The following is a 26,503-nucleotide window of genomic DNA, read 5'->3' as shown; positions in this document are numbered from 1 at the left end:
GCCTTATTTTAGAGAGGCTGAAGGTTCTGCATGGGCTTTTAATTTATTTCACAATATAGTGAATTCAGTTTCTGTAAAAAAATATGTTTTATGCTGAGTTGACTCATTTTGCTGGTGGCTGTTGCAGCATTTCGGAGGAAAGAATGTGTTTCAAATTGTTTCTGCTCCTAATGAATAAATAGGTCTTGTCCAGACAGAGACCAGTGTGTCACAGTGCAATAGTAAAGGCACACACTTTATAGAAAATAGAGCGGAGTACAGCGGTTCCATCAGACTGCTGTTGGAAAATCGGTTAAAACAGACTTAGACAACTTTTATTGTCATTCAGTATGCAACAAGTGTACACCAAACGAAATTTCGTTGCAAATTGGCTCAGCACAGAAATAAATATGAAGTGTATTAAATTAATTTATGCAGCAGCAGAAATATTATAAAGTGCAATAGTATAAAGTGACCTGTGGAATTTGGAATGTTCAAGTTATAAATAGAAGTTTAGAGTTTGGGTTTGGAGTTCAGCAGTCTGGTGACCTGGGGGATAAAGCTGTTACAGAACCTGGTGGTCCTGCACCTAATGCTGCGGAACCTCTTTCCAGAGGCCATAGGGGAGAACAGTCCATAATGAGGGTGTGAGAGGTCACTGATGATGTTTCTGGCTTGAGACGTGCAACGCCTTGGTGCAATGTCCTGAATGGAGGGAAGAGAAGTCCCAATGATTTTCTCTGCTGTCCTCATCACTCTCCTCACATTCTTCCAGTCAGAGGCACTGCAGCCTCCAGACCACACAGAGATGCAGCTGGTTAGAACATTCTCTATGGTGCTTCTGTAGAATGTAGTGAGGATGGGCGGAGGCAGGTGGGGTCTTCTCATCCTATGCAGGAAGTGCAGATGTTGCTTTGCCTTCTTGACCAGTGACGCGGTGTTCACAGACCAGGTGAAGTTGTTTGTGATGTGCACCCCCAGGAACTTGGTGTTACTGACCACCTCTATGATGTTAATGACTTTTGTTGTAATTTCATTTTCTTTGAAACAGACTCAGAAGGGTTTGATGAGGTTAAACCATTGGCCTTCAGCATATTTCAAAGGACAAATAACTTCAGAAAACTTGAATAACTTTCAGCAAAATATTATGTGTGCTATGTACGGTAGCACAATGAATGACTCTGCATGAGCTCAATACGTTACATCCTACATATATTAAAAATGATTTCAGGTTTTAAATTGTCTTTTTTTTTGTTCAGTGAATGAAGTTGTGTTACTTTCTTCTGTAGTAGCAACCTTTTATCTTAGAACCATTACATACAGTATAAAGGTAAGTATTGTCCCTGGCAGTTCCTTGTTTGGCTGCTGACTATGTTTCTGACTCTCGTCTCTAGGAGTTGCAGGTGGTTGGAAGCTGATCATATGGTGATCACTGGTATTTGGATGGCTTTGGTCACCCTGTCGCTGAGAGACTGGGGACTTTGGCCTGCCATCTAAGAAAATATGGCATGGTTTAGATCTGCCTTCTGGGTTTGATACCTTCAGCTAAGCACTCAGCAGCACATAGCCAGTAACCCTTGGCAATCTATCTATCTATCTATATACGCTGAGTTGGCCATAAGCCATGTATGATGAGACTGAGTTGAATAACTTTTATTCTATCCACATTAACTGGATTTTTTTTTTCAAATTCAATAAATAAAAATTTTATACAAAACGTCTGACAAAATAATTTCCGCTTAGAATGTAAACAAACCAGAGAAATGACAGTAGCAATTTGTGAAAAATGCTATAATAATAATAATTCTTGAAAACTTTTTTTAAAAAAAGATATGTTACCATCAAATACTGTTATTCCATATTTTGTTGCTTTTTTTGTATTTTGGGGGGTTTTGTTTTCTAGAAGAATTTTTATTTCATCCTTGGTCGGTTCAGCAACACGCTCAATCATTTTGTTTTTCTCTACTCACAGTATATGAGTTGATATCCTAGTAGTAGAGTAGCCAACCAGAGCACACAATTGCTCATATCCAGTGAATGTGTATAGAACACACACACACACACACACACAGATAGATAGATAGATAGATAGATAGATAGATAGATAGATAGATAGATAGATAGATAGATAGATAGATAGATAGATAGATAGATAGTGCTTTTTAGATTAGATTACATTAGATTCAACTTTATTGTCACTGTGAATAATTATTCACCAATATTCAATTCTCCTTCTGCGAATAATTGTTAAGTAGCCCATTTTTCTTTTTCTGTGTGACAGCAATACGTTGCCATCGTATTTCACTTTTCCTTTCAAAAAAGGATGATGACTGAGTTATTATTGTGTAATCCTGATGTAAATCCAGAAATACTTGCTTTTCAGTTCTTTTCTCAATCTATACAGAACAAAATGCTTAAAAATAACATAAAATGTCATTCATTCATTCATTCATTCATTCATCTTTAGAAATCCATTTATCCAGATCAGGGTTGCAATATATTTGGGGCCCAGCTGGGGAACACTGTGCGCTAGGTGGGAATATTCCTTGGATATGACACCAGCCCATCACAGGCAACCATGCATACACACTTTCATACCTAGTGTGGAATAGAGTAGCCAATTCATATATTGGCATGTTTTTGAGTTATGGGAACCCAGAGAACCCACACAGACATGGGGAGAACAAATTTCATAAAATCCATAAAATGTAATAATTTTCCATTGATTATTAAAGCCCATTGTAAATACTGTACATGATTATTTTCACTGATTAGCATTGCTAAATTGTGCAATGCAAAGCACCATAAAAGTACTAATAAACCACTGATTGCACCCATATGGATTAAAATAATCCTTATCAAGTATTACTCTCTTCTTATTAAAGAACAAAATGATTATACAGTTTGTCATTGTCATTTGTAGCAGTTTTGCCAGCTCTGGCAGCTGTCACAGACACAGGATTATGTTGACACAAACAGTGCACTATGTTCTTGCCAGGGTTTTTTTGGTTTTTTTTTTTTTTGTGGTTCCTGAGTCATGCTGGAATGGGACACAAGATAATATCAGTGTATTTACCTACAATGTCGAACCAGAGGAGGCTCATTGTGATCTCGGTGCTGATGATTCCCACCATTTGAGTGACAGGGTCTGATTCCATGACAGCAAAGGTGAAGTGGGCCTCATCGAAAGCCGGAGACTCTGAACTGGGTTCTGGTTGTGGCAGCCATTCAACATGCAGACGTGATGTGGACGTTTTTGCAGGATCACCATGATCTGTGGCTTTTATCTGAGACACAAGAGAGATTCAAAAAAGGGCAAGTTGAATTAGAGTCCCATTTTCTTTAAAAAAAAAAAGGAATTGCTGCATACATCACATTATTATTTATGCTAACTAAATGTATAAAAACATACTGTGAGTTTGAAATAATATGCAGAAGGAAGTCTTAACAACAGTAATATTTGTAGTTTTGTACCGTTAGGATGTTGTAATTGCCTCGTGCAAACTCTCCCTTGGCGGCCACCACCCCTGTGGTGGGGTGGATTTCATATCGCCCCTCTATGCTATCTTCCAGGCTGTAGGTGATCTGACCATTGGGCCCCTCATCCTTATCATGTGCGATCATCCTGTAGACTTCCTGGGACGATGCTTTATTCTTGCATTCAGGCAGTTTGACCTGGAAGAGCTTATGACTGAACTGAGGGCTGTTATCATTCTCATCCAACACCTGAATAACCACTGTAGCTGTGGAGCGCAGTGGAGGATCTCCATTATCTGACGCAATCACCTACACAAACAGGAATAACACCAGTGATGATGTTTCAGAGGAGTAAGCTGTAGCATGTAGCTGAATTCTATGATCCACTTAGGTCCCGTTAGCTTACAAGGTCATTCTCGGCTTATTAAGGTACATTTTAATTAGACCAAAGTACTTTCAGTATTTGAGTCAAATTTGAGAGCACTGAGGCATGTACTTTGAGTTGAGTTAAGTGTGTGCATAAGAGTTAATACTGAAATTGCACACATGGGTATTCGGATCTCAGATGGAACTGTGGGTTTATGTGTTATTCAGATACTTGTGAAGGATTTGTGCACATGGTGAGGAGTGTCCTTGGAGTGTTGTTGGCTAGAGCAAGGAGCATTATTAATTCCAGCACCATTGTCTGTCAGCTTGAATTAACCACAATATGACATGCTGAGATTTATGTTTTGGGCTATAGAAACAGATATAGAATCAAATAACATTTTAGGCTATAGAATCAAATAACTATGGAATGTTGAGGCCAATATTAAATTAAGTGAGACTATTAATGACTTAAATTTATGTAATTGATCACAGCCATAGACAAACATCCATCCATCCATCCCTTATCTGTAGCCGCTTATCCTGTACAGGGTTGCAGGCAAGCTGGAGCCTATCCCAGCTGACTATGGGCAAGAGGCGGGGTACACCCTGGACAAGTCACCACATCATTGCAGGGCTGACACATAGAGACAAACCACCATTCACACCTACGGTCAATTTAGAACCACTAATTAGCCTAACCTGCATGTCTTTGGACTGTGGGGGAAACCGGAGCACCCAGAGGAAACCCACACAGACACAGGGAGAACATGCAAACTCCACACAGAAAGGCCCTTATTGGCCGCTGGGCTCGAAGCCAGAACCTTCTTGCTGCGAGGCGACAGTGCTAACCACTACACCACCGTGCCGTCCCATAGACAAACAGCAACTACATTTGAGAAGTTGCTAGCTTGAGGACAGATGATTGCTTGGTCAGCTTATCCTTCAAACTGTTGGCATGTTTTCTTTACAGGAGAGTGCAGTGAATTAACAAAAACATTGGCATTGTGTTATTAATTTGAGAACTCCAAATACAAAATGGGTGATAAAATAGCCTACATACCACATGTACATTATGATTTCTTGACCTCAGTTTGCTCATTTGTTTTGTGGCTCAAGTTAATTATCTCTCTACATACTGTCTAATTTAACAACATAAAATGTAAACTAGGCGGCACGGTGGTGTAGTGGTTAGCACTGTCGCCTCACAACAAAAAGGTCCGGGTTCGAGCCCCGTGGCCGGCGAGGGCCTTTCTGTGCGGAGTTTGCATGTTCTCCCCGTGTCTGCGTGGGTTTCCTCCGGGTGCTCCGGTTTCCCCCACAGTCCAAAGACATGCAGGTTAGGTTAACTGGTGACTCTAAATTGAGCGTAGGTGTGAATGTGAGTGTGAATGGTTGTCTGTGTCTATGTGTCAGCCCTGTGATGACCTGGCGACTTGTCCAGGGTGTACCCCGCCTTTTGCCCGTAGTCAGCTGGGATAGGCTCCAGTTTGCCTGCGACCCTGTAGAAGGATAAAGCGGCTAGAGATAATGAGATGAGATGAGATGAGATGAGAAATGTAAACTACTAAAATGTGCCGGATTTTATATGATGCTGAAAAATGAGGGCGGAAGCCACATTGTTCAATTAAATCAAATTTGCAATAATTAATGTGACAATTACAGCTATGATTATTCAGGCAGCACTAAATTGACAATTTACTTGAGTAAAGTCTGAATAATGTACAACTTTCCCAGCATAAATATGAATAAAACTATTTGGACTAAAGTTGCCAAATCTGAATAAGGCCTTAAATCGGTAAAAGCATATACTGTATGAAGCTTCACAATGAGAACGACAAAAGAAATGATCAGATGTGTGACCCAGTTAATAATAAATTAATAAATAAATAATAAAGATAAAGTGGTGCTTGAAAGTTTGTGAACCCTTTAGAATTTTCTATATTTCTGCATAAATATGACCTAAAACATCATCAGATTTTCACACAAGTCCTAAAAGTAGATAAAGAGAACCCAGTTAAACAAATGAGACAAAAATATTATACTTGGTCATTTATTTATTGAGGAAAATGATCCAATATTACATATCTGTGAGTGGCAAAAATATGTGAACTTCTAGGATGAGCAGTTAATTTGAAGGTGAAATTAGAGTCAGGTGTTTTCAATCAATGGGATGACAATCAGGTGTGAGTGGGCACCCTGTTTTATTTAAAGAACAGGGATCTATCAAAGTCTGATCTTCACAACACATGTTTGTGGAAGTGTATCATGGCACGAACAAAGGAGATTTCTGAGGACCTCGGAAAAAGCGTTGTTGATGCTCATCAGGCTGGAAAAGGTTACAAAACCATCTGTAAAGAGTTTGGACTCCACCAATCGACAGTCAGACAGATTGTGTACAAATGGAGGAAATTCAAGACCGTTGTTACCCTCCCCAGGAATGGTCAACCAACAAAGATCACTCCAAGAGCAAGGCGTGTAATAGTCGGCGAGGGCACAAAGGACCCCAGGGTAACTTCTAAGCAACTGAAAGCCTTTCTCACATTGGCTAATGTTCATGAATCCACCATCAGGAGAACACTGAACAACAATGGTGTACATGGCAAGGTTGCAAGGAGAAAGCCACTGCTCTCCAAAAAGAACATTGCTGCTTGTCTGCAGTTTGCTAAAGATCACGTGAACAAGTCAGAAGGCTATTGGAAAAATGTTTTGTGGATGGATGAGACCAAAATAGAACTTTTTGGTTTAAATGAGAAGCGTTATGTTTGGAGAAAGGAAAACACTTCATTCCAGCATAAGAACCTTATCCCATCTGTGAAACATGATGGTGGTCGTATCATGGTTTGGGCCTGTTTTGCTGCATCTGGGCCAGGACGGCTTGCCATCATTGATGGAGCAATGAATTCTGAATTATACCAGTGAATTCTAAAGGAAAATGTCAGGACATCTGTCCATGAACTGAATCTCAAGAGAAGGTGGGTCATGCAGCAAGCCAATGACCATAAGCACACAAGTCATTCTACCAAAGAATGGTTAAAGAAGAATAAAGTTAATGTTTTGGAATGGCCAAGTCAAAGTCCTGACCTTAATCCAATCGAAATGTTGTGGAAGGACCTGAAGCGAGCAGTTCATATGAGGAAACCCACCAACATCCCAGAGTTGAAGCTGTTCTGTACGGAGGAACGGGCTAAAATTCCTCCAAGCCGGTGTGCAGGACTGATCAACAGTTACCGGAAACGTTTAGTTGCAGTTATTGCTGCACAAGGGGGTCACACCAGATACTGAAAGCAAAGGTTCACATACTTTTGCCACTCACAGATATGTAATATTGGATTATTTTCCTCAATAAATAAATGACCAAGTATAATATTTTTGTCTCATTTGTTTAACTGGGTTCTCTTTATCTACTTTTAGGACTTGTGTGAAAATCTGATGTTTTAGGGTATATTTATGCAGAAATATAGAAAATTCGAAAGGGTTCACAAACTTTCAAGCACCACTGGAATAAGCAGGCAAGCTCACCTCAATAATGTGCTCTGCTCGTTGTTCACGATCTAGGGCTGAGACAGTGCTGATTGCACCTAAGCAAACACAAAATGCAGATAGGCTAATCAGTGACATGGCACTCAGATGGAAGGCACACCTGTTTGTAGAGCTCAGAATGAGGGCTTCACTCTTACTTCCTACAGTTTTGCTTTCATTGTTGATTTAGCTCGGTTGTCCAAAGTTATTGCAGTTGTCAAAAGATAAAGCAGTCTTTCCAGTAGCAATAAAGAAAATATTACTACGGTATCAGGGATCTACGGCAGCAAAAAAAAACAACAAAAAAAAAACCCAGAGGTGTCCCAGCAAGTGCCACAGGCTAAATTGGCATGTTTTTCATGTAAAAAAAAATATTTAATGAGGATATACTGTAGGTAAGTCAAAGGCGGGACTCTTTGGCAAAGAAAATACAATGCACAGTCACTACTTGCTGATCAACATCATTAGCAATATGTAAACATCTCAAGCTGTGATTTCTACGGGACAGAGGAGCAGATACCAGCAGGGAGCTTCTGCCTTTACAACACTCAAAACAAACCCTGCTGGGTTTTTACTCTGTATTTAGGCAGGTGTCATTTTAGAAAGCCTGGTTTTAGCATTACTAGCCACCTGGAAAATGACTTCAACTTCACTGTATCCAGAATTTTGGAAAGGTTGTAAAATATATATGCAAACAAAATTGTTGCCTCAATTCAGATACACAATTAATACACATCAGGTATCTCAATTACACTGTTTACACTAGGATACAACATGTTACTTTGAGTTAGTTGCAAGATGAGGTTCTAATCCCAATCCACCCCGGATTTGTTTTGTTTTTGGCAGTTCCACTTATTACAGTGTTCTTTTCCTAAATGTGAAGGTTTTGCTACACTAAGCCGTTAAGGCGGTTAGCTTCATCACGCTGATCTCTGTTGATATGAGTCATCTGGGCCTTGTTCTAACATAGAGCTATTGACAGATCCAGACCCATCGGCCTGAATTAAGAGAAGAATGATAAATGTCTTGCAGTTTTGTACCAGTTTGGATTCAGACATCAAATCGTTACATTAGATACAGTCTTTATAATTCTTGATCGTTTGGTCTTGCCCACAGTGTTTACCACTTGTCTGAATTTTTCTTTAGTCATTTAAACTTCACAACTTGACAATGAGAGTACTGACTGCTAGACAATACAATGCTTCAAAGTACAGTGATACAGATTGCTCTAAAATTATCAGCCTACAAAAAAGGCTGTCTTAACAAGATCACTGGTCTGTGATTTGGCGCTTCCCATCAATGTGACATTTAGAATGTTCTCTTGACAAGATGGAGTGAGTGAGTTGTGTATCATCTTGTTTAGCCTGGGGTGGAGCTTATGAAGCAACAAAGAAATGAGAAGCCATGAACAGACAAGTACAAACTTGTGATGTTGGTTAATGTTGTTCTAACTTTCAAGACACTTGAAAGACCCTGACTCAGTTGTAATAAAAAGGTCAGAGATAAGGTACAGTATTTTCAAAGCTTTTTGCATGCTCCAGGGGCTTGCATTAAAGTTTTCCGTAGAATAATAGTGTTTTACACACAGTAATTATTTATTATTAACTGTGTTCTTCTTTCAGCACACCTTGGTTACACCTAGCTTGTGCCTGAACTTGTTTGAACTGTCAAATGGTTCAGATTATGTTTCTACTCAACTACTTTTTAGCACATCTGATAAAACATACTATCTCAAAATAGAAAACATAACTTCTCCACAATTATATTACAATAAATTTGCTCAAGTCAATAAATGGCTCAAGTCAACCAGTACCTGTTTTTGTCCTGATGTCAAAATACGTTCGCTGAGAATCTGGGATTTGGAACGTTATCTTCCCCTCTGATGACTTGTCCACATCTGTGGCGGTCACTTTCAAAACAAATTTGTCTTTGGACAAATTTTCGAGAATGGAAGCGAAGTAGATAGGTTGGGACAGCTCAGGAGGATTGTCATTGATATCCAAAACTTCAATGTAGACTTCAGTCCAGGCCACCATGGGAACAGTACCCAGATCAGTGGCATACACAGTCAGCCAGTAGTGTGTTACAGTCTCCCTGTCTACCGTGTCTGCCAACTTAATCACTCCTGCAACAGAGAGAGTCACACAATATTCAGTTTATATATATATATATATATTCTATCCACATTCACTGGATATGAGCAATCATGTGCTCTGATTGGCTACTCTACTACTCAGATATCAGCTCAGATACCATGAGTAGAGAAAAACAAAATGGTGGATTGTGTTGCTGAACAAACTGAAGACAAAATAAAAACTCTACTTGAAAATAAAACCCTAATAGGGTAGTCACACTAGAGGCGGAATGAGCCGGAATGCCGTCGGAATTAAAATTCTTCGTATATTCCGGGATATTCGAAGTGCATACTAAAAATTCTGACTGCATTCTGAGTGCATTCCAAACATTCAGGCCCATTCTTGTGGCCAGTCCGAACGTTTTGCTCATGCTCAAAACATTTGAGGTGCATTCGAAGAGGAGAAATATCGAACGGTATTCAAAGTGTATTCTAACTGCATTCTGACTGCATTCTAAATATTCTTACGGCATTCCAACAGCATTCGAAACATTCTCATCGCATTCGAGGGAAAAATCGAAATGGCAAGCCACTTCAAATCCTGCCAGAATGTCCTGAATGTGTGTCGAATGAGCCGGAATGCCGCCGGAATGAAAATTCTTTGTATATTCCAGGATATTCGAAGTACATTCTAAGTATTCGAGCTGCATTCTCTTTGAATTCTTAGACGTTCGAAACATATTCGGCAGCTATTCCGGGAGCGTTCTGACTGCATTTGAGGTGAATTCGTACAGCATTCGAGGCCCCTTCCGACCAGACTTGGGGTGGTATTTGGGCAGCAATCGAACCGCACTCATACGGCATTCGAAGTGCATTCTTAATATTCTTACTGCATTCTAACAGCATTCTAGGTATTCCTACTGTGTTCCAACTAAGTGTGAACTGCATTTGAAAGCTAATACACCCGGAATGTGCAAGAATCATTCGAGGCAGGTTTGAAGCGCATTCTAAGTATTCGAACGGCATTCTTATAAAGCTGTAAGAATGTTGGTCAGTTTGAAATTCCCACCCGAATGTGGCACAAATTTTGAAATATTTTTCATTACGGCTGGTTCTGCTTGATTCCTGCTAATTCCGAATAAGTGTGACGGGGGCCTAAAAAATACAAAAAAAGCAAAAAAAAAAATATGGAATAAAAGTATTTGATGGTAAGAATGTATCTTTTTAAAATGTTTAAGTCAAGTCTATTTGTATAACACTTTTAACAATAGACATTGTCGCAAAACAGTTTTACAGAATTTGAATGAATTAAAACATGAGCTAATTTTATCCCTAATCTATCCCCAATGAGCACGCCTGTGGCGATGGTGGCAAAGAAAAACTCCCTCAGATGACATGAGGAAGAAACCTCAAGAGGAACCAGACTCAAAAGGGAACCCATCCTCATTTGGACAACAACAGACAACATGACTATAACATTAACAGTTTTAACATGAAGTCAGTTTCGTTGATGTTATAACTCTTCATTGATGGAAACTTGAGTGCAAAACTGTTCATGACAACTGCAGTCCTAAAGTTAGCAAGTCAACTGTAGTCCTTAATAATTTAAGAATTATTATTATACCATTTTTCACAATTTTTTGTACAACTTTTATTTATTTGCAAAAAATAAAAATAAAAATGCTCTGTTCCTCAAAATCCAATGAATGTGGATAGAATTAAGCAGTTATTCCACTCAATCTCCTCATACATGGCTTATAGCCAACTCAGTGCTATGTGTCTTGTCGGCTATCAACCCATGCACGACTTGATTTCATGGAATAACTGTTATATATATATATGCACACACACACACACAGCATCACAGTCTCTGTCTTATACCACAGCACTTTTAAATTCTTGAATCTGATTGGTTAGAAGTTGTTGATTAATTTTCATTAGCAGCAGCTCTGACAATAGTGCTGGCTGTCATTCAAATCCCAAGTTTATATTAATGCACTTCTTCTCATACGTTATTGTGTCCATAGTAACAGCTAACTGACATTGATAACTGGAAAACATAATCATTGATATGGTGAAGCTTGAGATGTTTGTATAATATTTAACAGTAATATGAAAGGAGTGTCCAGAGTCAGCACTTTATAACAATCAGTGGTAAGGCTGTTGTTTTCATTTTTCAGATGCAGTCAGTCTTCAGGACAGACGACCTTTCATTTTGCAATTTCTCAGTAACACAACCAGCAGGAACAAACTTGTCTTGTGTGCGTGACATAACATAAATGTAACTATACATGGTTAAAATATGCGATGTGTTGTTGATTAATAAATGTAAACAATTGTAATCATTGGTAAATCGCTGTGATATAAGAGGAATAGAGTGAAATATATCAGCTAAGTGCAGTAGATCATTATGAATATGGCATTATGTATTAATCTAGTGTACCTGTTTCTTCATCAATGATAAAGATTCCAAGTCCTGTCCCATCATGAATGTGGTATCTCACGACTCCATCTTTGCCCAGATCTTTATCCACAGCTGTTACAGTCAGGACTGAAGTGCCTATTTTGGCATCTTCCATGATTGTAGCATTGTGTACGAATGAGCGGAAAAATGGTTTATTCAGATTTTCATTGACATCCAGCACTTCAACTTCTATAAAACATGAGGAAGACAAGGACCTGGGTTTTCCATGGTCTACTGCACGAACTGTTAGATTATAAAACTGTTTTCTCTCAAAGTCCAATTCCTTTTCAAGCGTGAGCAATCCTGTGAATGTGTCCAATAAAAAGGTGCCTCTTTCAGTGTTCTTCAGATTATAGCTTACATTGCCTCCACTCCCTAAATCTAAGTCATAGCTTTCAACCCATAACAGCACTGTGCCTGGAGGGGCATCTTCAGGAACTTTAATCCTGTAGACCTTAGGTGCAAACACAGGAGGATTATCATTGATATCTTCGAGGACAACCACTAAATCTGCTATTGAGATAAGTTGGGGGTCTTCTTTCGCTTCATCCCTGGCTTCAATCTTTAAGTCATATCTGGGGAAGGTCTCTCGGTCCAAATTCCCTTTCACACTGACGTCCCCAGAGATTTCATCAACTTTGAACAAGTTAGTAAATGTTAACAAAGAATATTTGATCACTCCATTGTCATCTTGGTCAGAATCCATTGCCTGCACTTTAAAGATGGTTTTGTCGATCTCTGTGTTTTCAGGGATGCTCAGAACATATCTTGGTTGAGAAAATAATGGTGGATTGTCATTTACATCCAGGACATTGACAGCAAGCAATTTCCAAGCAGATATTTGTGGAGTACCTAAGTCATACACAGTTATGTTGAGAATATAGAATGGTTTGGTTTCTCTGTCTAACGGACAGATGAGTTTCAGTTCTCCTGTGTTCATATCAATTGTGAAACATCCATTTTCATTCCCACTTGAAATTGCATAGACAAGCCTGCCATTAAAGCCACTGTCGTTATCAGTGGCTGTAAAGTGTAATATAGACACATTGAGAGTAAAGTCTTCCCTGACATCAACGGAGCTTGGAATAGCAAGAGCAAATTTTGGTGAGTGATGATTGATTATATGGACATCAGAGAAGGTCTCTTCCTCTTGGGCAGAGAGGACAGGCTTGATTGATTCAATGAGCTTCTCAGTCAGCTGCTTGGACACTCCAGTTTCCTGACAGTGTCCCCTAACTTCGTGTCCTTTATCTGTTATATGTATAGTGATGGTAGTGGATTCAGTGGTATATGTTCCATCGGTTGCTTTTATTTGTAGGCTAAATGAAGGATGTTTAGTCATTAGAACCTCATTGGGGATTGGTTGAGCTAGAATGATGTTGCCAGTAACAGCATCAATTTCAAATAATTTATTCTCATTTCCTGACTGGATTCTGTAATGAATTTGCTCTAGCTCATCATAATCAACTGCAAAAATCTCAATGATGCTCTTTCCGACTTTTAAATCTTGTGGTATGGAGACATTGCATGCCTCTCTTTCAAAAAGTGGAGCATTGTCATTGATATTGACCATAGTGATGGTCACAGCACACTCACTGACATGGCTAAAGGGACTTCCACTGTCAGAAGCCCAGATCCTGAGATGGTACCACCTTTTCATTAGTTCATAGTCGAGCTCTTCAGAGGTAGAAATCACTCCTGTTAAAGGATCTATGACAAAAGGTAATGGAGCTGTGTTTGCAATTGCATAGGTGACAAAACCATTGTTGTCCCTGTCCACATCGATAGCAGAGACGCTTAAGATGCTCGTTCCTATCGGAACATTTTCTTGCACAGTGGCCTGGTATGAGGATGAGGTAAATGTAGGAGCATTGTCGTTCTCATCAGTTATGTCTACTATGACGTGAGCTTCAGTTTCACCAGGATTGACTGTGACATCAAACTCATAATGAGATTTCTTTTCAAAGTCAAGATGCTCAGATGTGACAATGATGCCAGTTTTGGGATTAATTTTGAATTTGTGGCTATCTGGGTTGTTTTTGATATGGTACGTGAGATTTGCTAAATGCGGATGGACAGACACTTTAAGTACATGGGTTTTTGGTGGGGCAAATTCACTAAGGGTTACTTGATATATTCTTTGCTCAAATGTCAGTGAGGTAAACTGGGGGGACGGAATATGAATTTCCTTAATTGGTGTCAGCAAAGGGGGATTACTTCTGTCTTTTGCTTGAAGAGACAAATTTATTCCATGTGCATTTTCTGTCCAGTTAATCCGTTTTATTGAGACCACTTGAAAGTCATTACCCTGGAAGGCAGATGGAATAATCTCAAACTCGTTCTCTGAGTCCCCTGCAACTATATTCAGAGAGGCAACTCGTGCCTTCACATGGGGCTCTAACTTGACATTCACACTTATACTTTCAGCATCAAATTGAGGAGCCCCTGAAGTGAGAGGTGAGATAAGAGTAAAATTGTCAATGACTTTTTCGATGTTTACAACTACCGTCGCAACATTTCCAAACTTCTGGACCCCAGAGATTTTCTTCGTCCTGTCTTCAGCCAAAATTGTGAGCTCATACCTGTCTCTCAGATTGGAGTTAAGCCTTTTAACAAGTGTGACAGTGCCTGTGAAAGGATCCACGGCAAATGGATGTGATGTAGTTGTGAAGGAGTAATAAAACTCAGCATTACTACCAATATCAGCATCTGTTGCGCTTACTCTCACCACGCTTGACTTCATCGGCGCATCCTCTCGGATTATCACATTGTAAGAAGCGGGGTAGAAAAGGGGCTTCAGGTCATTTCTGTCAAGCACTTGGATCAGTACTTTTGTTACGGACTGGTATGTATTGGTGCTCTCTTTAGCTTCAACAGTCAGCGTGTAGGTATCTCGTACTTCTCGGTTGAGCAGTACAGGAGAGAGAGAGCTGCTACTGCCAGTTGCTATCCTCAGAAAGCTGAAATCCCCAACGGTTAACTGCTCTGCTTTGAAAAGACCATCTTCGTTGCCAGCAACAATGTTATACTTGATGCTCCATAAAGGATCAGAAACTACAATGCCCATTCGTACTGGGCTCTCCACGTAGGTCCGAGGGGCAGAGTTCTCATTAATGGTGGCATTATATAAGTGATGGGTGAACCTCAGAGGAGAGCTGTCTTTTTCAAGGTTCCCCTGACACCTGGATATGTGCAGTAGGACTGCGAGAAGGCTGAGCAGTTTAGCCCTATATTTCAAGGCCATTCTCAGTGGCTCCACATGGACCCTCAGACCTGAAAAAGACAAGAAAAGTGAATCGTGTGTGTGTGTGTGTGTGTGTGTGTGTGTGTGTGTGTGTGTGTGTGTGTGTGTGTGTGTGTGTGTGTGTGTGCGCGCAAAACTAGAGATTAGTTTTTAGAGTATAAATGCACTCATACCATAATGATTCAGTTTATATGAAATATTTTATACTCAGCTCACAGCGCACACACACATACACTTTTGTTTCACTATCCTTGTAAGAACATTCCATTGACATAATTATTAAATCAGTTAATTAATGCTGTGCCTGCACCTAAACCTAACTCTAATCTTAACGTCAGTAACGTAAAGGCTCTTTTATTTTTGTTAAAAAACAAACAAACTAACAATTTCCTTGTGGGGACCATCCAAATGTCCCTACAAGGTCGAAAGTGTTCGATTTTACTATCCTTGTAAGGACATTTGGATCTCAGTAATATATATAAACACACACACACACACACACACACATGCATGCATGCACACCAAGTGAAAGCCCACAGACAGGTATTCACACTCCTGTTCTAACATGCCTTGACAAAAGCAACATTTCATTGTGTGAACTTATGAAACACCATGTGCTCGACAGGTCTGCTCTCTTTAGTTCTGATCATTTCACTGTGTCCTAAAAAAGTATATAGGCATATTGTTTTTTGGGGTACCCCCCCGTCATCCCCTCCTACAAGAATATAATGAATGCTCTTCCTCCATTTATTTTTTTCTCTCAGTTTTCTTTTTCACTTTGTAGAAAATATGAGGTGAACAATGCATTTCATGTGAGTTATATCCTATACCATCTTAAACGCTTTACTTTTGGAGATCTGATTCACAATACGTTTTAAACTGAGCATGCGCTTGATAACACTTGAGTGTTTCTTTGTTGCTTTTGCCTATATAATTGGAATATAAACTGTGGGCTGTATTTGCGAAACTGTCACACACACACACACACACACACACACACACACACACACACACACACACACACCACCCCCCAAGGGTAAGTTCAGGTTATAAAAGTGGGAGAGCAAGTGAGTAAGTAAGTGAGCATATCTTTTAGTAACAGGATGTGTCACGTGTCCGTACTCCAAGTCACAGTCTACAGTATCAGCTACCTGTAGCCACATGTTCAGACCAGTTTTTAACCCATAAATCGAGTTTTACTGTGGTGGTAGATATGAATAAAAAAATTTTCACAGTGCTGATCTTGGTTTTGTTCCTTCATATTGGTAATCATTTGTAGGTGAGGGGGGAAAAGGCTGACCCTCACATCATTTAAGTTTTAAATAGAGTAGGCCAAACTAAGGATTAATCTATAATATAAATATAAAGGTGATTATAGAAAAAAGTACACGCTGATTGGCCAAGAAATTCAGACTATTTCTCAATAATCGCCCCGAGCAACTCGGCAAAATGGTGGCCAAGCACTTTGTCATCATAAGTGAGGAAGAATTACAAATTATGAAAGAAAATGCTGTTCCTAAAAGCACTAAAGATGCTACAAAGTTTGGTCTAAAACTATTCAAAGGTAAGGTGGAATTGTGATTTATTTTATCTAATTCAAAACAAAGTGTTTTATGTGAGTCAGCGTCGATAAGTGACGCAAGTCTGTGCCATGCCGTTATTACATTTGCATGCCGCTTTTGAAGTTTGAAAGAAATTATTTTTATGCAATTTTTTAAAAATAATCACCTGTATATTTATACTAAAACAATTATCCGCCTCAGGCTCAGTGAATATCGGTAAATAATAACCTCGACTTCATCTCGGTTATTACTCACCGATATTCACTTCACCTTCAGTAAATAATTGTTAAATATCAGTAGGTATAGATTCCTGCATAAAATATAGTTATTTTTGATATAGCCATGTTTTCATATTATTCACTAAAGAAAATCTCAGATTGTTAGCAGGATTTTTTTCTATGCTTATACTGTATTGAAAAATAATTCTTAAGTGACGATTAAAAAAAAAATGTTATTAGCAGTATCTATCAAACTCCAGGATGGTATTTACAAATCCAGTAAGTCAAATTAGCATTACTTTTGATATATCCATGTCTTCAGGTTATACATGTACCGTAGAACAATCTAAAATTCTTAACAGGCCTTTTTCTCCATTTACACTATGTATATACAGATTGGCTAAGAACTTATAAGAGAAGATGAAAAGCAAAAATGACATTTGGTACTAGCACTAATGGCTTCTTTCAAACTGTGGGATGGTAGTTTCAAATAAAATCCATTAGCATATACAGTACTAGTCAAAAGTTTGGACATCCCGACTCATTCATAGTTTTTTCTGCATATTGACTATTTTCTACATTGTAGAACAATACTGAAGACATCAGGTGGCATGGTGGTGCAGTGGTTAGCACTGTTGCCTCATAGCAAGAAGGTTCTGGGATCAAGCCCAGTGTGGAGCCCAGTGTTTCTATGTAGAGTTTGCATGTTCTCCCCATGTCTCTGTGGGTTTCCTCCGGGTGCTCCGGTTTCCACCCACAGTCCAAAGACATGCGGATTAGGATGATTGGCTACTCTAAATTGCCCATAGGTGTGTGTGTGTGCCCACCACCAGATGAGGGTTTGTGTCCCTCTGGTGTGCTATAATCATCCAATTCATGGAAACTAGTTGATGGCTTCCTGGATCGCTGACCCTCAGCTATGAGGATGGCAAAAGACAGAAGATATCAAAACTATGTAGTAACATATAGAATTATGTGGGAAACATCATATTTTGGATTCTTCAAAGTAGCCACCATTTACCTTGATGATGCTTTACATACTATTGGCATTATCTTAACCAGCTTCTTGAGGTAGTCACCTGGAATGATTTTCAAATAACAGATGTGCTTCATCAAAAGTTAATTAGTGCAATTTCTTGCCTTGTTAATGTACTTACTTACTTATTGCCCATTATGCCTCCTGGCATTTAGGACAGCAAAAAAGGATCTCCACTCCTGGCAATGCCTGGTAGTGTCAATTCCTTCTGTTGCTGTTTCTGTAACATATTTGTTTTGCGGGACAGGGTTGTTAGCCCTGTGCCCAACCCCCAACCTGGAGGACCAGTAGATTGCTTTTTGTCTCTCCTCTACCCTTCGACCTGTCCAACATAGGGGGCCCTACCAGGAGATAAATCTCCTGCTGGCATAGCTCTAGGGGTCACTGAGACACCCAGGCTCCTTGACCATGACAAGGTTGCAATCCAATGGGGAGCTTGTTAATGTGCTTGAGATTAAATAGTAAATAATATAAATACGGGGCGGCACGGTGGTGTAGTGGTTAGCGCTGTCGCCTCACAGCAAGAAGGTCCTGGGTTCGAGCCCCGGGGCCGGCGAGGGCCTTTCTGTGTGGAGTTTGCATGTTCTCCCCGTGTCCGCGTGGGTTTCCTCCGGGTGCTCCGGTTTCCCCCACAGTCCAAAGACATGCAGGTTAGGTTAACTGGTGGCTCTAAATTGACCGTAGGTGTGAGTGTGAATGGTTGTCTGTGTCTATGTGTCAGCCCTGTGATGATCTGGCGACTTGTCCAGGGTGTACCCCGCCTTTCGCCCGTAGTCAGCTGGGATAGGCTCCAGCTTGCCTGCGACCCTGTAGAAGGATTAAGCGGCTAGAGATAATGAGATGAGATAATATAAATACAATAAATGGCTCTATTCCACAACTGTAGTAATCCATATTATGTCAAGAACATATTATATTTATTAATTAATAAAAATAAAGAAAAACCATTGAATTAGAAGGTGTGTCCAAACTTTTGATTGGTACTGGAATTATTTTCTCAGATAAAGCTGTGCCTTCATATTAATTAAATAATATTGGCTGGTGTTGAGTGGTATATCAGATATATTCCATTTTAGCTAGCATGATATTGAACAAGTTGAAGATGAGTTCAATATCATGCTAGCTGAATGGAAGATACCTGATTTACCATGAAAAAAGCCAGCCAATATTATTTATTATTATATATACACATTCCTTTTGGGTGTTCAATGCATCTTTCTCTTTCAAAATTCTCTCAAAATCTTCCATATTTTACGAAGCAAACCTGGTGGCCATGTTTGTTTACAAATTGTCACAGTCGCTCACTAGTGTGGAAGTTTTACATCTCCGTCGTGTGACATCATGTTGTCTTGACAACCATGCAATATCGTAAACCATATTCAATGCTCATTCTCCATAGAGTGACATAATAGACATAGGATAAGCGATATGCTAACAATATTGCATGCTATCAAACCAAATGAATGAAACCCTCTAGAAGGGAATAGAATATATGTTTTTATTCCATCAAAAAGGTGTCCTGTATGTATAATAATATGTTATATTTTCAAGATTGAGCTTTGGACTGTATGTTATATGCATAATAAATGTTATAGGTCCCACATGCTATATTATGCTAGTTCTGCAGGAGAACCAGAAGGCCATGTGGTTAGAACAGAGACCTATTTCTAGGTTCTTCTTCCTGATTTTCATGATACACCTTATTAGAAATGGTATTTTCAGCCTGACTGACTGTGATCATAAATTATAGAAAGAAACTCCCAAAAAAAACACATAAGATTAAGCTTTAACATCACATATTGGGTGTAGAGCAATTTCATTAGTAACTTAATTGTGTTGTTTCCACTTAATGCAACTAGCACAGGTTTACTACCTTTCTCCACACCCCACAATGTCACAATATCACCAGGAACAGAAAACAGAAAGGACACTTACCCGTAGGACGAGCAATTTGATTTAAAAAAAAAAGTCAAAGATTTTATTTACTAATTACACCATCCTGTCATTTTTCTGAGAAATGTGTAGAAATTTGAATAAACTGGAGCAATGTTGTTGGAGTTTGTTCCATTTCTTATGAATGAGGTATTAAGTATTAAGAAAAGGTACAACTGCTAACTTCACTGCTACTCTAGCCCTAACCATTGTAGACTTACATACAACTCGAGATGTCCACATTATTATATGTTTTCAAGTATTTGGTTAACCCAGGAACTCTTTTTATCTTTTCTGAGGTCCATATTAGCTTAAATAAACTATGTGTCTGGAAGAGAAGCAGGGACAAGTGGGATGTTTAAATGATTTGCAGTGCTGCTATGTGCAGTGTGCATTTCAAGTCAGCTTGACCCTGCATACAGATCGGTTTGCAGTAATTGAGCGGTCACTAATGTGGTAAATCCTTTTAATCCAGAGTAAATTCTTTTTGCATACATTATGTAACTCATATGCATATGTTACAAAAATTACAACCGCTGCAAGTTTACATAACAGTAACATATAATTTGTATTTCCTATTTTCAGATTGCTTTAGTGTCTAAACTTACTTTTAAAACTCCCAAAATTCTGAAATCACGCACGCTGTATACTTCACACAAATTGAAATGAATTGCTCACTGAATTTCTCTTCACAAAACCATAAACCAGATCAATTATCCCAGTATTGTCTTTTGTTTAACCATAGAAAGGAACCAACCAGTCACAAAATCTGTTAAAACCAAGTAAAGGCACTACGACACACCTACTGTGACATTAGATGTACCCGAGGTCCTGAGTGGAAACTCCTCATGGAATCTTTCCTGCAACTCCTTAAAGCTTTGTTGATTTCAGATTCCAGTGTGGTGTTACAAGTCTTTTGTCCATAATGTAGTTTTAAAATAAAGTGGAAAGAATCCCACCAAATCCAACAGTTGGGTTCCTCGCACCGGCTGATCCGTTTCCACACAAGTGAAAAGTGGTGAAGAGCGTTGTTCTACTGAGACACCTTCTTCCTCAGGACGTCCATCCCTCCCCAATCTGTCCCTCCCTCTACCCCACACCCTCCTCCACTCTTCAACACCCAAGCAGACACCCAGGCACATGTCTGCCTCTCTCTCTCTCTCTCTTTCTATCTCTCTGCACCTTCCTGCATTTGAGCTTTGGGCCACGTGTGACACAAAACATTTTTTAATAGAGTAACATCCAGATAACAGGGACTAAGCTCTTGGTCTGCTTTTTATTTATTTATGTATTTTACTTGAATGAATGCACATATTTAAAAAGTTTACTCCTTGCTCCTCAAGATTACAATCAGAGGGCTTACATTTCCTTAAAAGCAAGAGACTGCTTTGGGAAATCCAATAGAAGCTTTCAGGACTTTCAATGACTGGTTAAAATTTCAATGGATATGACTTCAGAATTAGTCTGTAAGTCTAGTAATACATTTTACAAAATAGAACTGGTACTAGAACGTGAGCTTTTATTGGGTCCATTGCTACCACTTACACCCTAAAGCTGAATATCTTCATTTTAATGCTGTGTAAACAAAGCCTACCACTCCTGGTTAGATTAGTTGCCTAGTGAGGTTTGTGGGACTTGGGCAGGTTCTGAAGAGATAACGCAAACTTTCAGGTTTATTGTACCTCAAGTCAGAATGCTCCAGGCAGAATAGTGTGCTGATAGGATCTGCTTTACCTTTAGCAGCTTTATCTCCAGACATTTTAAGTTGGAACATCAAGTCAACAACAGACCTTTGTGAGGGGTGGTGTTGACTTGATGTTCAGACCTTTGTGTGGTCTCAGTTTTTAGCCACTTATTTATCCAAGTTGAGATTATGTAATCACAGACCAGATATGATGCCAAATTCAGCAGGAATGTAACCAAACACTAAAGCATTATTTGAAATGAACAGATAAAGTGTTTTATTCTATCCACATTCACTGGATATGAGCAATCACAGGCTCTGGTTGGCTACTCTACTGCTAGGCTATCAGCTCATATATTGTGAGTCGAGAAAGACAAAATGGCAGCGCGCATCCAGTCACATATATCACTTTGTTATCAAGTATTTAAAAGAAACAGAAACAGCTAAAAGAATATAGCCCCCCCCCCCCCCATCTCCTGTTCCACACTCCAGCCCAGTCAGTGGTGGTAATGCACCTTGGTTTGCCAACCACCAAAAAAACTCCTAAAGTAGAAGAAAATGGTGGAGCGTGTTGCTGAACCAAACAAAGTTGAAATAAAAACTCTACTCGAAAACAAAACCGCCCAAAATACAAAAAGAGCAACAAAACATGGAATGAAAGTATTTCATGGTAAGAATGTATCTTTTTTATTTTTCAAGAATTATTATGATAGCATTTTTCACAAATTGCTACTATCATTTATCGGATTTGCAAAAAATAAAAAGGCTTTGTTTCTCAAAATCCAGTGAATGTGAATAGAATAAAACAGTTATTCCACTCAATCTCATCGTACATGGCTTATAGCCAACTCAGCACTACACACCTTGTCGGCTATCAGCTCCTGCATGACTCAATTTCGTAGAATAACTGTTAAATATACAGATATGAATGGGAGACACACTTATATATTGTTTGTATTTTTTCTAGAAAGCTTTCCCAAAAGGTTCACAAGCATTTAACCTATACAAAGCAGTGAACACACAGACACGTGAGCAGTGAGCACACACATACCCAGAGCAGTGGGCAGCCATGCTACAGTGCCCAGGGAGCAGTTGGGGGTTAGGTGTCTTGCTTCAGCCCAACCTTCTGGCCATGGCTGCCCCATGTTAACCTGACCACATGTCTTTGGACTGTGGAGTAAACCATAGCACCCAGAGGAAACTCACGTAGACACAGGGAGAACATGCAAACTCCACACAGAAAGGCATCCATCAGCCACTGGGCTTGAACCCAGAACCTTCTTATTGTGAGGTGACAGTGCTGACCACTACACCACCGTGCCACCCAACCAACAAGTTGTGAACAAGAGGCTTTTACTTTCAAGCTTGAAACTTGTGGTGCACACCAAGACCACATTCATTAACATTCATCCGTAATAACTGCCTGGTCAGGGTCATGGTGATTTAAATAAGACTACTAGTTTGTTTATACGGTATTTTGAGAAAAAAAAACTGTATTCATTAGAAAATACTGTAAGCCAGTATAAACAAAAACAATACCTGCACAAGCAGGATTTAAAAACAGAACTATAAAAAGTGATGTAGCTGAGGTTGAGTCAGTGATAGGACAGTGCTAATATTTCTACCTCTATATTTTTCCCCAGGGTTTTCTAGCATTTCCAGGGATTTAGTGCTAGGGTTCAAATTTAATCCTAAATAATAATAATAATAATCCTTATTAGGCCATGCATTTGGGTTTAAACACCAAGTGGGCTAGGCCACACCCACTTGGGGTTTAGATCCAAATATGGATACAGATATGGATATCTGAAGCACAAAATAGATACAGATAGTGTCATTGTATTCCACCCTACCTTGGACTGGAAGTAGAAATGGATGAGCACATGGACCCAGCAAGCAAGCATCCATGGCCCACAAATAAGACTCAACAGAAGGTGGGCATTGGGCCACTGGCAGCAGGTGGACCTAGCAGAAGTGCACTTTGAAGACAAAGTGAAAAATGTGCATCCCTTAGGGCATGATACGACAATTTAGAGAGAGAGAAACTTGCAACACAGTTCAAGCAATACCTTTCAACGAAGAAAATATTTGGAGTGGATCAACGCCTGTTTTCATGATCGCATTTGAAGTATATACCAGTACAACAGTATCCTCACTTATTCTCTGCTGCCTCTTGCTGATTTAAATCTCCTAAAGCATCAGCTTACTTTTTTTGAAGTCTCAAATGTTGATTAACAAATGGGCCATGCATCACTAAACACGCTATTTTGACAAGACGGCATTTTTAATACACCGTATAACTGAGAGGCTTATTGTTAGTGATCAAAAGAAGTCATTCTCTGGATTTAAAAGGAGCTTGAATGTTTGAATGTTTGAATGACTCCCACTCTCATTCAGTGTCAGATGCCCTGACATGTCTTCCCACGAATAATAGTCTTTCTGTTCTTAGAGGTTGTATGATCTATGTCTTAAATCAGATTTGTCACACCAGTAGGTTAATACTATTAATTTATCATCACTGAATATAATACTGTATTTGTTCTTCTTGCTCATGAAGGATCTTCTCCTAGATTATTATGATTAATAAGCAAATAAAAAATGACACAGTGGTATAAAAAATAAGCTCCAGTTTGGTTTAGAACAATGGGTTATCAAACTTTTTGTATTCAGGATCTCTTTTAACTGTAAAAAGAAAAAATAAATTCCAGACCGACTCAGTACCAATTTTATTTGATGAGCACAACCCAGCTGTATAATCTGTAGAATATATATTTCTGGCTGTTCACTGAAGCCATAGATTTTTTTTTTCCCGAAACATTTCACCCACAGAATACATTCAAATCTACATTATTTATAGTCCTATTTGTGTTTGAGTTACTAAGGTTTGGATTAAACCAATTGAATTCAAGTAACCATTCAAACCAGGCTGAATAACTATAGGCCTTGAGCGTTTCCTCCTACACTGCTTGAGGAGCATCCTTCGCTTCAGCTGGGAGAGCTACCGTACTAATGTCAGTGTCTTAGCTGAAGTTAAACTCCCAAGCTTCGTGTCCATCATCATCCAAAGCCAGCTGCAGTGGGATGGATGACAGCCGACTCCTGAAACAGGTCTTCTACTCCCAACTTAGAGAAGGAAAGCGGTCCAGAGGAGCACAAAAGAAATGATACAAGGACCTGCTGAAAACAAAACCTGAAAAGCTGCAGCATCGACTGGAACAACTAGGAAGACCAGGCCAGAAACTGTAGTTCCTGGAGAGCAACCATCAGAGAAAGAGTTGAGAATTTTGAAAACCAGAGGACAAACCACATCGAGGAGAAGAGTAGGCAAAGGAAAAAGCATGCGCAAAATCTGAACCGCCTGCACCTTCCCACCACCACCATCTTCAGCATCTGTAAAAATCCTGTAAATCAAGGATTGGGCTCCTCAGCCAGCTGAGAACCCACCGAGACTGAGCTGCCAATGACTAGGAGAACATCATCCTACATAGCCATGACAAATAACTACAGGAATGTAATAATAAATATAATAGCTTTAAAAATCGTGGGCTGCGATTTCCACCACTTTAACAAATTTAAAAAAAAAACATCACAGATGGGCGGGTGGTGTAGTGGTTAGCGCTGTCGCCTCACAGCAAGAAGGTCCGGGTTCGAGCCCCGTGGCCGGCGAGGGCCTTTCTGTGCGGAGTTTGTATGTTCTCCCTGTGTCCGCGTGGGTTTCCTCCGGATGCTCCGGTTTCCCCCACAGTCCAAAGACATGCAGGTTAGGTTAACTGGTGACTCTAAATTGACCGTGAGTGTGAATGGTTGTCTGTGTGTCAGCCCTGTGATGACCTGGCGACTTGTCCAGGGTGTACCCCACCTTTCGCCCGTAGTCAGCTGGGATAGGCTCCAGCTTGTCTGCGACCCTGTAGAACAGGATAAAGCGGCTACAGATAATGAGATGAGAAAACATCACAGACCCCCTTGGCTATGCTTTGTGAGCCTCATTTTGAGAAACACTTAGAAGCTAGAAAGCTTTAGAAGACCGAAGAATGAAAACACCTTGATCATCCATCCATCTGTAACTGCTTATCCTGTGCAGGGTCGCAGGCAAGCTGGAGCCTATCACAGCTGACTATGGGCGAAAGGCAGGGTACACCCTGGACAAGTCGCCAAGTCATCGCAGGGGTGATACACAGGGACAAACAACCATTCACACTCACGGTCAATTTAGAGCCACCAATTAACCTAACCTGCATGTCTTTAGACTGTGGGGGAAACCGGAGCACCCAGAGGAAACCCACGCAGACACGGGGAGAACATGCAAACTCCACACAGAAAGGCCCCCGTCAGCCATTGTGCTCAAACCCAGAACCTTCTTTCCTTGAGGCAACAGTGCTAACCACTACACCACCGTGCCACCCACACCTTGATCAGTGCATGCGAATGCAAGATAACACATAATATAATAGTCTCTTTCCCTTATAGTTCTATGAGTTTTAGTTAGATGTGTACCAGGATTTCAGATGTCTGTCTATCAGATAATTGATGGTCAAGATTCAAGAGAGCTTTCCTGTCAATAAATCCCTGTATAAGTATACAGTGCATTGGAATACTGTTTTGCTCAGGCTCCCTATGGTGTGTTTATAGAGAAAACAGAAGATTACAAAAAAGGTATATAAATAACTATCTAAACATCTAGCTATCTAAGTACAATAAACGACATAAGTGACAAGACAAAGACAGGTACAACGTGCCAATTGTGCATGTGTGTGCAAATGTTCATTTTGGTGCAAAAATACAAGCGAATGCAGTTCAGTTTGAAGAGTTCACATTTTAACAGGATATTACAACAAGACAAGACAAGTGCAAAGTGAACATTGTGCGTGGGTGTGCAAATAGAAAAGGTAGTACAAATGGATCATAAATGGATGAGAAAACTGTAGTGTCAGTTTGAACTGTCAGT

General features: G+C 39.7%; 1 protein-coding gene across 2 annotated transcripts in view; it reads right to left on the bottom strand.

The window, feature by feature from the left end:
* Window positions 1–20,921, bottom strand: part of fat2 (FAT atypical cadherin 2) — an 85,204-nt gene extending 64,283 nt beyond the window's left edge. The window contains exons 1-6 of one of the 2 annotated variants that reach the window (XM_060928019.1): window positions 20,677–20,921; window positions 11,862–15,155; window positions 9,158–9,469; window positions 7,345–7,403; window positions 3,454–3,765; window positions 3,056–3,266 (exon numbers count right to left, since the gene is read on the bottom strand). In XM_060928019.1, the coding sequence (XP_060784002.1) occupies window positions 3,056–3,266; window positions 3,454–3,765; window positions 7,345–7,403; window positions 9,158–9,469; window positions 11,862–15,126 (4,159 nt within the window). In that variant the 5' untranslated portion in view covers window positions 15,127–15,155; window positions 20,677–20,921. The remainder of the gene's footprint in view (window positions 1–3,055; window positions 3,267–3,453; window positions 3,766–7,344; window positions 7,404–9,157; window positions 9,470–11,861; window positions 15,156–20,676) is intronic. The other variant, XM_060928020.1, reaches the window with a different exon arrangement.
* Between the last annotated feature and the right edge of the window lie 5,582 nt (window positions 20,922–26,503).

This window comes from Neoarius graeffei, chromosome 8 (genome assembly GCF_027579695.1).
Source record: "Neoarius graeffei isolate fNeoGra1 chromosome 8, fNeoGra1.pri, whole genome shotgun sequence".
Taxonomy (NCBI): domain Eukaryota; kingdom Metazoa; phylum Chordata; class Actinopteri; order Siluriformes; family Ariidae; genus Neoarius; species Neoarius graeffei.
Note: the sequence above shows the minus strand (reverse complement) of the source record. Positions and strands in the feature narration are given on the sequence as shown.